Here is a 13,177-nt window from a genome sequence, read left to right on the forward strand (position 1 = left end):
TGACTGAGAGGGCCTGACATTCTCCCCCCGCTGCACTTGTTATAATTTGATTTATTTCGATTGCTCACGCTGAGTGGTTTGATGAAGCTGGCGCGACCTTTTTACACGAATAAAATGCCTTTTTCGAATTGTTGAAGATGTTGCAGCAAGTCCGCTTGGCTTTTTCAACTAAGCAATTTACCAGACTATAAACCTTTTTTTAAAGGTTTTTTCTTCTAATTAAAACAGGGGGAAAAGAAAAAGGAAAGACAAGGCGAAAGGAAACATGTTGCATATCCTTGTACTTCAATCAATCGTGTTACTTTTAGGAGGTAAGCACATTTTACATCCCATTAATTGCATTGTTTTTTACGTTTTCAACTTAGGTTGTTAATGCTATTGTTATATACCTATGTGATATAAGGTTACTTAGAGCTATACTGTAAGTTGCTTTAGAAAATGTAATTTGTGTTCCTTCAGACTGAGTTGCTTCATCACGGGTTCTCAGGCTAAGGTAAATCAATAAGGCGATGCATATGGACAATAGGAGTAGTTCATGGTGTTGGGCAGGAACAGTTTTGGGAAAAACAATAGTGTTGACAACATATACATATAACAGCTCGGACATGTAAACATTGTTTGAATATGGGTGTAAATGTGTCTCTACTTTTAAAACAAATAGCCCTTATCTTTGATAGATCAGCTGGCCTAAAGCTGACCTGAAAATAGGTGTGTGTGTGTGTGTGTGTGTGTGTGTGTGTGTGTGTGTGTGTGTGTGTGTGTGTGTGTGTGTGTGTGTGTGTGTGTGTGTGTGTGTGTGTGTGTGTGTGTGTGTGAAAGGATTTCTGACACCATAGTCAGTGATTTTATATGACAGCACAGCACCACAACAGCAGTAGATATTATACCTGTTCATGATACCACTGTCCCTCACCATTCAGTTCTCATTAGAATGTTGACTGTAGATTTCTGAAACCCTGGAGAGATTTCTCTCTCCATGACACATTAGCATCTTTCCAGCAGGGAACTGGCAGTGTTCAGTGATTGACATATTGCCAAGTTAGTGATGTGATCTGGCAGCAGTTTAAGATCCTCTTTAGAATAAGGTGGATCACAGAGGTGGTTCCCCAGAAGGTTTAGCTTCTCCAGCACCATTCTCATACTTTCACAAGCACGTATACCTGCATGGCTTTAGTGGGATGATTTTAGGAGGGTCCCATTATTTCAGAAACTGTGACTTGAATCAGATCTTAGATGAGCTAAGTATGCCAGAAACAAATCGTATCTATCATTATCATCAACCTTATATTATTGAATCAGAATCATCTTCATCTCAGTGGCCCCATCTGACCTCCCACCTCACATCTAGCCCTGAATTCAACTTTGAAATCTCAGTCAGAAGAGGAGTCAGGTCTTCTCTTGGATCTTCTTGTTACCATAATTAGTTTCCACGTCAAAGAAGCTTCATAGAACCACTTTTTGGCTCTGGTTCTGTCCAATCATGTCATTTAGTCCTTTAGTCGGTGGCATAAACTAATATGCTGAAACACTATCAACTAGAAAAAGTGCTCCTCGGAGCTCAGGTCTCCGCCAGGTCAGGTAGGTTATTGTGGGCCAGCAATCAGGATGAAATATGAAAAATCAGACGGATCCGTCTTGATCACTTGACTATAAAGATAATGTGTACCGATTTGCGTGATGTTTGGACAACAAAAATTGGCCTCCTGGTGGCGCTATAATAGGGCAATGTTAAAAGGGTGGCATTTGTTCCTCAACGTAGCGCGAATGTGCGTGCAAAGTTTCACCGCAATCAGACGCTGCGTTCATGATTTGCGGCATTTTGTTCAAAACGGGGCACTCCTCTAAACTTTAGATCAATCTTAGCCAATCAGGATGGAATATCCGTCAGATCCGTCTTGATCACATGACTAGAGAGATCATGTGTACCGATTTGTCGCAAATCTTTGATTAAATCTGAAGGAGTAATATCAAAGAATGTGTTTTACTTAAGTCGGCCTCCTGGTGGCGCTATGAAAGGCAGATGTGAAAAATGCAGGGCAGAGGTTTTTCCTTGGCCTCTAGGGAGTGCGCATTCAAAGTTTTACACAGATCGGTGCAGTTACAGGTAAAAACACAAATCGACCAGTTATAGTGCCACCATGAGGCTGATTTGAAAATGTTCAAGTAGCATTTCTTCCTCGGCCTTGTGGGAATGTGCGTGCTAAATTTCACGGAAATTTTACGCTGTGTTCATGATTTGATTCATTTTGTTCAAAACGGAGCACTGCTGCAAACTTTGGTAGACAATCAATATGAAAGACCTGTTTCGTTTAATGACGAAATCTGTAGGAGTTCTGTCAAAAAATGTGGTCTGCAAAAATCAGCCTCCTGGTGGCGCACAGGGTGCAAAACATAGTCTCAGCCACGCCTTTCGGCCTGGCGGAGACAATGAGAAATGAACCAAAAGTGTGTTATTGTGCTCTGTTCAAAAGTAAAATATGCACACTACCATGCAGGTTCATACCCACAGTAATGCATTTCATTGTCTCTTCACAGCTTTAGCTGTTTACTCTACATAAACATGGACATTTACCCTTCAATGGCTTAATTTCATGTTCTCTAAAGTCATTGAAACACTTGAACTTACATGAATAGCTTATTGAGTCACTGTTGGCTAAACATAATTGCGTGGTTAATAAGTCAGGGAAGTTTTTTAATTAAGTTTGTAAATCAATCTTTTCTCCAGTGACACTTTTGGCAAGACTTTTCAAATCAATTTGCAATTTCAAATGTGACAATTATGTAACCTTAACCACTTAAACACTAGCATGCCTATTCCGGGGGCAACATTTGGCAAAAGTAGCAGACCTACAAGCTCACAACGTGTTGCAACACAATGCCTTTGAGCTTAGTAGATCAACTATTTTTGGCTAAGAGATTTGGTACTGTAGACAGAGAAAACAGTTCCAACTAGGTCAGTTTTTTCCCCCTTCTGTTCTTTTTGACATTTTTTGTTTTATCTTCTCAAGACAAGACAGTGTAAAGAGACATAATGCTGAGGGTAGAGAGGACAAAGATGTGAAACACATGGCCGGAAATCGAATCAAAGACATTGCCATATGCCGCACTAACTGTTCATCCATCGGTGCGCTCCCAATAACTTTGACAAAAGATAACTGTGCAAAAAATTTTAGTTTCTCAAGCAAGTTTAAAGTCTCTTCAAGTTGATTTTCATACTGTAGGGAATGGAATCAAATGGCCTCCTTGAAAATCAAACAAACCATGAACAATCGCATAAACTGTCACAGACAGTGAAAGATTCTACTGGGTCTGCACTGAATAGGGGTGCATTACCTGGCCTGGACTAAAACCTGTCATTCCAAACAGATCTTGACAAATAGTAATCACACCTGTAACAATAGAATTCTTCGAGATGTCTTACATCCTACAGTATATTTCATTTGCATGACCATTTAGGGCGGGAACCCCTATTTGTAACTATACCTTTCAAGACGGGAACCCCTTTTGGGGTTCTTGTTGCAGATACATGTACAGATACATACATTTTTTGGAATAAATATAAGTACACAGTTATAAATATAAGTTTTTCAGAAAACTTAAGTCAGGATTTAGAAGGCGTTTTTAGAATCGGCCTCAGGTCAAAATGGGTTAAGGGCAGTGCCCTTATTGACAATATTAGTATATGTTCTTTCTCACTAGCTTGACCCGTGTGAAAACAATGTTTTATTCCAAGACCTCAATAACCTTATGATCGCAGTGGAGCTGCATTATGCATTGTAAAGATGTGTGGCACAGCTGAGCTCCACAGTCCACACTTTAAATCCTTATGTGACTAGTGATTAGACTTGACCTTGCACTCTTGGTCACAAGTAGACACAAGTCGGTGTGTGTGACAAATTATAGAGCAATATGACGAGCCATGATTGGATATAACGGTCTTTACGCTTGTGTCTGTTTTGACACAACAGACACATCCTATGTCTTGTCTTATATCATTGAACAGCATTGTATTGTGATATTGGGATTCATTTTCAAATCTATATTGTTTTATCTATTGTAGCCAATTTATTCCTCTACTTCTATAAGGAAGTAAGTAAGTATGTAGGTCGGAGAGACGTATTGTCGGTATCAGCCGAGAACGCAGGCAGTGTTGCAATGCTGAATTGGAACGTGGTTGCACTCTCTTTTAATGACGTGACGCGCACGTCGCTTAACACCTACACTACAGGTCACACAATGGACAATTGATATGCATCTAGGCTCATTCCTATGTTAATCCACCTGGTGTGAGTCGGGAGCCTTTGTAAACTTTGTTGAGGTGTGAATTTAAAGTAGTTTTAAATCTATGCGTGTGCCTGCGCGTGTTCCTGGTCAAATAGGTTCCTGCACGGCATGCAAGACTGTCCCATGAGCACTGCAACCCTGAACGCAGGAGTCTATCCCTGTTACAATGTGCTAGACCCCTGGGAGAATGCTGAGGTGGAGCGCCACGCCTACCATCAGCTCCTAGTACCTACCATACGACTTGCCGTACCCAAGCCGTGCTACTCTATACGTTGAGTTGGCGTGCCCGGGATCGAACTCAACAAAATAATTGAACCACTTTAACCCTGGTGTCCAAATTGTGGGCATGCCATTATAGGTGAGGGGAAAAAAGAAAATAAATGTTTTGTCTTTATGGCTAAGTGGTTAAGTCTGCATTTAACACAATGAGGTTTTCACAATGTGCTATTCTCCCATCCCTGTGCTCTTCTTAGCCTTCTGGTTAATACGCTCTTTAAATGGGATGAAACAAGGCTAGTCCAGAGTGTACATCTCTTAAGTATCTCTGCCATGTACTTGTACTTGTGTCTATTGCTTTCAAGGAGATGCAGTATTCCATTCTTCAAACGCCGTATTAACCCCTCAAAGAGTCTTAGTATCATGGGACTTTGCGGGTGGCAGATTAGTTCTCAGTTCAGTTGAGAGGTTTTCATTTTTTAAATCTGCAATTGTCTTTAATATGATCCACTGCAAGGGTGTTGATATTTTGTTGTTGCCCCTGGCATTCCTGATAAGAGTTGCAACTGATGCCCTTGTGCAGGCGAGGGCCCGGCAAAGAGAAAGAGAGGGGAAATGTAAACCGACAAATTAATAGTTTTAAAGCTGCCCGGAAGGGAGAAATGCAACGGAAGCCAGTGGATTAAAAGACAATTGCACAATTGTCTTTGGATGTAAGACTCTACTGCAGGCTATTCTGTACACAGTGAGAGTAACTGTGCCCTCAGTTTGTAATCTCAGGAGATTGCAATGATATAGCAACTTTCCATCAAAAATATTTTAGCAATGGGGATGATCACACTCATGCCAATTTCCTCTTTGCCTCATGGTTTGGAGTTCACTTACATTTGATCCTTCATGTTTATCATAGCTTCAGAACATCTTGATTGAAATCTAATCAATCAATTGAACCTTTCTAATCCAAATGATTTAGTTCACAATACCCATAGATGACATTTGACACTGGAGCTTGCTGATATGGTCACTGGAGTTGACCAAATTCGACCTGGCGTCCCTATTTTGGGCATGTCATTATAGGTGAACAACATTTTCCACAACTTTATTATGATTATTATGAAGGGAAGACATGGAAAGCACATAACTAATCCCAGGTTTGCTCCTAATATTTAATCAAGGATATCTTAGAGCTTTTTCTCTTGAGCATTCTCTGGTGCAATTTACAGATTCATGTGCAACACAGAGCCCTGGTAAAGAAGAGGTGCATTTTTCTCTTTTTCAAATCCGGTTTTGTCTGGTGTGCATACTGCATATTGTAGAGGGGGTAAGGGGAACAAAACATAGGAAGAGCAGAATACGAGCTGTGTTTTCAGACCCATCTGGTATGTAGTTACTACCTTGCCCAGACAAGGGCTACAATCAATCAGTCTTCAGCATTAGGTTTGTAGGTAGGAATACATTGAAGTTTTCACCTTTGATTGTTCAATGAATATTTTATGAGGAAGCAGAGGCTGCTTCCCCATCCCCTGTACTGTCTGTTTCTGTAGCAATAAGACACCACCTTTCTGTGAGACATTTATTACACTTTAAGCCTAATATCCTAATGATTGTTAAACCGTGGGCTGTTTGTTGCAACTAGAGACACAACAACTCTTTTGCATCATTAATTTATATTTTAATACTAACTGTGGTGAACTGAGAATGCCGAAGGTGTTGAAGCAGTGTCATATATACAGAAGCATTAATCTTACAGAACCTGATCTGGCATGAATAGCGACCAATGACCATCCAGGGCTTTCCCGGGATTATAATGTGATGTGAATGGAACCAATGTAGGTTGATCCTATACTATTGGTCCTATATGATATCCCTTGTAAATCCTGGGTTTTCTGAGAGAACGGGGTAATGGTGAACGTGTGGAGGGACATGTACAGGATTATGTGTCGTTTGTTCAATCAATGTGTCATTAGATGGTGATCTTCCCCCAAAATGTTATTAATTATTAATATAGTATGTAATTTCTTCAGAAGGCACGTCAGCACTGTGTTAATTGACTCTTTTCTTAGCGCTTGACCTCTCATTTTCTTTAATAACATTTCCTGATTAAGGGAAGCTGATGGGATTAGATCTACAGTAAAAGCTCAAGCTGGGGGCCGCTGGGGTCGGGGGATGTTCATTGTAATAATTGATAAATATGCTAATGAGTGTTTGGGCTGTCTCTCATCAGCCTATAGTGGTGTCAGCACTCGGGACCCGCTGCACATGAATCTGTCTGAAGGGGGTTAACTACTGGGGTTGAATGACGGTCCGCTCTTATCATCATGTAGCGTCATCTAAGTGTGCTGCAGGACAGGGGAAACTCAGAAACTGCTGAGATATGCACTCTGGGCTCACGTTAAACGAGTCCATGATCAAGTTCAAATTGACGGCGCGCTGACTCACATATGCTCTAGTGTTCCTATACATGCTCTCATTTACACGCTGCTGAGACAAGTAAGTTAAACATGCAGAACAGTGTTATTAACTGCGGCACGTGCTAATTATCTGCCATCTTTTATGAGAAAAGGATAAATTGCCCATGCAGGACATGTCTAGTTCACCCCCATCCCTCATAAAACAGAGATACACATTCATACTTTACTGCAATTAGCTTAACTTGTTTCCTTTTTTATCGTTTTCTTTTTTTAAGTGAACATTTCCATGCTACACTATAGAGAGAAATGAGAAAGATCATCATAGGGGTATCGTATAAAAGATGGTATTGAATCACAATGTATTTTAAAACGATAGACAATGAGGTGGTTGGTGTAGACGTAATTCTGTCGTGATTTAACTCTGAAAGTGTAAAAAATGGCCCCTAACACTCTGTGGTCTGCAGTGCATATAATTACTACAGTACATTAATAGAGATGTTATTAGTGTAGGAGCCTTCTCTGAAGAAAAAATAAAATGCCACGCCAGCATTACACTATATTAGATATTAATGCAATAAGTCCTGCATGGAGGCTTTTAAGTTAACCAGTACATTTAACAGAATATAAATGCACTCAGGCACTTTATTGGCCTTTAACTAACTATCCTGCATGTCCACCACAAGCACAGATATGCAAGAACAAAAAAAAACGGCCATTATCCCTAAACTTCTTTGCCATTTTTAACTCATTTTTAAAACATTTTCAAATAGCTCAAATAGCCAATCTACAAGCTCACAACATGTCGATGTAGATCTATTGAACTATTTGAAAATGTTTTTACAAATAGTAAAAAAAATGGCACAGAAGTTTAGGGATAATGGGTACGGCACCGGCGAAAATAGAGCCCATTGTCTCTTAGCCAGGCCGGAAGGCGGTGGTATTGCTTTCACCCCTGTCTGTGTTTCTGTGTTTCTTTAACCCACCTTTGGCTATTCAAAAATAGCGGATATATAAGCTCATAGCGCGGCACTCGGTGAGCTTGTAGATCTGCTATTTTTGAAAAATCGTCAAAATGTGTGCAAATCTTTAAATATATATATATTTTTTAAAGCGAACATTTGCAACTCAAATCTTTGCTTCCGGGGGTCCCTGGAACAAAATATTTTGAGATGGGGGTCCGCGGCCAAATGGTCCTTGACATGAAATGGTTTGAGAACCACTGATGTAGCAGTAGCAGTTTTCAAAAAACTGTTAGGATTCAAAAGAGATTTTGTAGAATCGGGCCTCAGGTCTTAATGGGTTAAGTGTTCCTGTCAATAAGCTAATCTTGCAAACTACTACTACATTGATAAGTGTCAAATTTCTTGTGCACCCTGCCAGCAGGCCAAGGAACTCAATCCCCACATTTGTTTCACATCATCAGTCACCAACTGTGTCAGACTCATTTTTGTGAATTCATAATCTGAGATCCACAGTCCCTCCAGCCTATGGGATACATGTCTGCCAGCCTCATTACACGCACGGGGGGTCTCGGGAGTTCGAATTATTTTTGTATCCACTCAGTTAACCAGTTGCATAGCTGTGGCCAGTCGAATGTGCCTTGTTTTAGCCGTAAAGCAAGAGGAACGGAGTTATAGCTATTTTCCCACAGGAAATAAACAGGAAGTAATCGAGCTTTTCTTTTTTTAAATTACGTCAATTCTGCGTTATTATGGATCCCACTCTAGCTCTTGGCAAACCCCGCTGTGATTGGTCAGTAGTCGCTGTGATTGACAGTTCTCGTTTTTGCAACTATGCCTAAACCTAACCTTAACCCTAACCCTAACCTCAGTAAAACTATGCCTAAACCTAACCTTAACCCTAACCCTAACCTCAGTAAGACTATGCCTAAACCTAACCTTAACCCTAACCCTAACCTCAGTAAGACTATGCCTAAACCTAACCTTAACCCTAACCTCAGTAAAACTATGCCTGCCAGGGAGCCAATCAGACAGGTAAGGCGGGTCTAAATCCTGGAGCGTTGGTGGGATCCATAATCAGGCGTCAATTCTGGGTCTGTCATCATCTGGCAGTAAAAGCATCATCCATAGGGTAGCGAACAGCGCCATCTGGTGGAAAACCACTGAAAACCCCAAACTCGTGTTTGGCACTGTGGACCAAGTGCCAACTGACGAGTTTACTCGTCCTTAGCAGTCAAAGAGTTAATTTGCCTGTAATATAACCAGGGCTAGTCACAGTGAGTTGAACAAATCTATATTTTTAAGCAATAAGCAGGTCCTGGCCCAAAACACTCACACAAAGAAGTCAGAAACAATGCAGCTTGTATTTTCTTGAAACTTTGATGTGTGCATTGTTCGGTGTAACTTTTTTTTTGTTGCCATTTCCAGCCAGGTCTCACTGTCTTTCCTGCCTCTAAAATGCGAGCAAAAATCATTTCCATTTGTTCTGCATCTTTTATTTGAGTAATTACACACAGGTGGCTGGACAAAAGGCTGACGATGCGTCTTGAGTGAGCGGAGCCTTCGACACAGTGTGGAGCTGTCAGCGTTTATCAGCAGCAGCGTCAGAGCTTAATGCATTAGAGGCAATGATCTGACAGGTACATATTGTCAAGGCCCATTGACTTCTTTGTGGCTTGGTTGATTGATTGTGGAAATTATGTTAAAATGGGAGCGCTGCTGCACCTCTGTGTGATACAGAGTGGTACTGTATACCGGTATTAGAACACAGAATTTAAGGTCTTAAAAGTACCATTGAATTTTTGCCTTGACATTTATGTGCTTTAAGCAGTTTACATACTTCTATGTTATTGCCAGGGATGAGTAGAAAAGGTTTGTTCTGATCCCTTGAATTGTGTTGTCCAGCTAACGCTAAAGCTCTACTGAAATAAAGATGAAAAAGGTGACAGTGACCACCATTGTGTCCATCCACAAAACCAGTGGAGTATGTCTGGGCTACATCACATTAGACTTTGTTCTCTCTGTTGACACAGAATTGTTCATGTTGACAAATACTGTTTGGGCTGTGTAAGAAGAGTAACATGAATTCTTAAAAGCTATCATGTTCCCCATTCTTTTCCTTCACTCCTTTCACTGTGATATTGACTTAGTAGTTAATGTCGTTTGTAGTTTATTTTGATAATTTTGAAAACAAACATTTTAGAGGGTCATGATATTTGAAACGGGTCATGAGCCGTGACAGTGTAGGGAATATGGGTACATGGATGTTTAGAAAATATGAGCAACTGTTAATACTTTGCATATCGACAACCAAATGGTTCTACATTTTTGGATTCAAACTGCATCCTGAACATTTGCAATATGTATAATTGTGTCAGTATGAGCTTTGATATTTCCTTACTGCTTAGTTTGAAAGACTGAACAGAACGGACTTCAACACCATTTCCTTGACTGCCTAATCAGTTGTTTTTTCATTACAACCAAGTAAAATGTAAATGAAGACAAGTGCTCTGTGGCCACTGACTAGGTGGTACTTGGTGTAATTGGAAAGTCGGTGTGCGCGTCCCCAATCAGCTCTGGCAGCATCATGGGCACTAATCAGTGTGAAAGTAATGACCACACACCACAGAGGACAATCACAGTACAACATAGCCTCACGGGATTGGCTTGAACTCACACAGAGCTGTGAGACACAAAACAAACACCAGAGTTAAAAAAAAAAATCACACTAGAAAGGGGTGCTCCGCTCATAACATGAACATATCTTTGCCAGGCTGGGTTGCCTCCCCAGGGCTGTATAAGTTGTGGGTTGCAGGTGTTCTTTTTTAAATGTATTTTAAGACATAGGCCCCTCACACAAAACTTAGAAGCCACTTACAGGCAAACTGTATGGAATATCAAAAACCAGTTTGAAGCTCATTGTCATACGACTCCACCTAATTGTTTTTGCAACAAACGGTGACATTTGTAGCATTGGTGCCCCCTATGAGACTAAGTGAAATCTTGTTGTTTAACACTGGGTTGTTTAGAAGTCCCTCAATGTGTGATACAAATTTAGGATCGATCAAACAATGCGTTCATAACTTTTGCCTTTCTTTTGTTGTAAAATAGCTTTTACAACCATGGAATGGAATATGAAAAATCGGTATGATGCATGTAAACTTATCACATGACTCCAGAGTCCAGCAAAAAATAATAATTATCCCACGATTTTGCAACCCCATTTTTTTCACCCAGTGCCAATTGTCTAAGTAATCCTGGCGCTGCACTCCCTCTGCCAGCCTAGGGAGAGCCCAGAGCCGAGCTCATGCCTCCTTCAATGCATGAGAGCTAACGAGCCTTCTTATCACCCGACAGGGGGGAGTTTCCCCGGTTGGACGTAGCGCGTGGAAGGAACACGTTATTCCAACGAGTTCCTTTCCCCTCCATCAGGCGTTTTTGTGAGGGTACCTACCCTAGGGGACACGGGGAGAACATGCAAACTCCACACAGAAAGGCCCTTTCACCAACCCCACCTAGGGTATGATAGGCACTGATGACATGGAGGAGAGGACACGCCCCCAGCACCCACAGCATCCCCGTCGGGAATCGAACCCAGGACCTTCTAGCTGTGAGGCGACAGCGCTACCGTGCCCCCCAGAGTCCAGCATTGCTATGCGTTGTGAACTTGTAGATCAGATATTTTCTAAAAGTTTGTAAACTTTTCCAACATTTTCTGCATTTTTGACCAATCAGGCTGCATAATTGCCGATACGGATGTTGTCAAAAAAGTCAAATTACGTCTTATATATACAAACTGATATATTTGTCTGGCCCTAGGGAACGCTGGCTCTGAGAGGACGTGTGTAGGCCTACTTGCTGCTGCAGGGACAGAACTCCTGCTATCCTCTTATCCGCAACGCTAACTGTGCAGATAGGCTACTTTTAGTGTTGTTAGCCTTGAACCGTGCATATAATGAGTTCAGACAGTCTGCCCGAACAGCATCAGCAACTGATATAAACTTCATTTCATAAACTGCTCCTAATGAGCAGGTTAGTGCCTTGCATGATTGCCTCCACTATTGGTGTGTGTGTGAATGGGTGAATGTGACGCACATAGTAAAGCACTTTGGATAAATGCACACTAGAAATTCAGACCGCTGAAAAGCGGATGAGCTCCTGTGATCCAGATTAAAGGCCCGTTCACACCAAGCACGATAATGGATGGCATAGTCCACACCACAACTATAACGACAACTATAGTCGTGGACGTATCGTTTGGCTCACTTTCAGTGCAATTTTATGAACGATAGAAACATTGGCAACCATTCAATCAAAATCCATCAAGGACATCTGGAATGCAGTCGGCCTCACAGACCCTTGGAAAGTTTTGTTATTAACGGCGATGCAGAGACGATTATGAATAGCTAACGCTAGCTGGCATTACTGCAGGTACTGTAGGCTCATCTCCTTATAATTAATAATCAGTCAGATTATAATTATATCCCGTCTTTCAGCACCACGGAGGCGGAGATCTCTCATTTGCCCTCTCTCCCTCTGTGTGGGCTCTGACACAGCTGGACTGCGCAGTGCGTGTTTGATGCAGTTTACATAACTTTTATCGTTCTTCAGTGTGGACGCTAACTTAATTATTGTTATAGTTATAGTTACCGTGCCATTCACACCAAGCATTGTTTGCATTTTCAGACATGAATAGCCTATATCACCTTAGGGGAGTTGTGTTGTGGTCCAGGGCTTCCAGACAGAGGTCTCGCTGTCATTGCAGCAGTCGTCCTGGACAGGACTGTTAACAGGTAGGCAGGAGATACGCAGAAACTCGCTGTCCGTTTTTGACAGCTCGTCTGGAAATTATATTCCATTTTTGTCAAACAAAAAATAGATTGTGCATTGTTCATTAATTTCAGACCTACAACTGCAAGTTTAAAACTTTAATATCAATATTCACGACTGCATCCAGCAGACCAGTTAAGCTGTCTATCTGAAGGGATGTCGAGTTTCACAGGCTGGCGCCTGGCTGAGCATAAACCTCAGCAGAACGGAAGAAATTTCACGCCTCCCTCCCCCCTGCTCCGCTCCCAATCCCAAGATCTTTTGCGTGGCTTTGCGCCTGCTCTGTAGAAAATGAATGTGGTGTGGGAAAAAAACAGGCCGTTCAGGGCCTATGTAAACGTACCGTCACTGTTTTATTTTAATCTCTTTACTGTAAAGTACTTTGAGCTGCATGTTTTGTATCAAAGGTGTTATTCAAATACATAAATATTATTTTTATATTACTTTACTTAAAATTGGACAGATCCTCCACAGCAC

The 13,177-nt window shown here is 41.3% G+C and overlaps 1 protein-coding gene across 1 annotated transcript in view; it reads left to right on the plus strand.

Annotated features, from left to right (window-relative positions):
- Window positions 1-265: 265 nt before the first annotated feature.
- LOC308089586 (transmembrane protein 132C) overlaps window positions 266-13,177 on the plus strand; it is a gene marked incomplete at its 5' end in the record, with an annotated part of 217,603 nt that continues 204,691 nt past the window's right edge. Inside the window, one exon of the mRNA XM_080434397.1 lies at window positions 266-311. Within this exon, the coding sequence (XP_080290523.1) occupies window positions 266-311 (46 nt within the window). The remainder of the gene's footprint in view (window positions 312-13,177) is intronic.

This window comes from Gymnoscopelus braueri (assembly GCF_963280865.1).
Source record: "Gymnoscopelus braueri genome assembly, chromosome: 7".
In the NCBI taxonomy this organism is placed as follows: Eukaryota; Metazoa; Chordata; class Actinopteri; order Myctophiformes; family Myctophidae; genus Gymnoscopelus; species Gymnoscopelus braueri.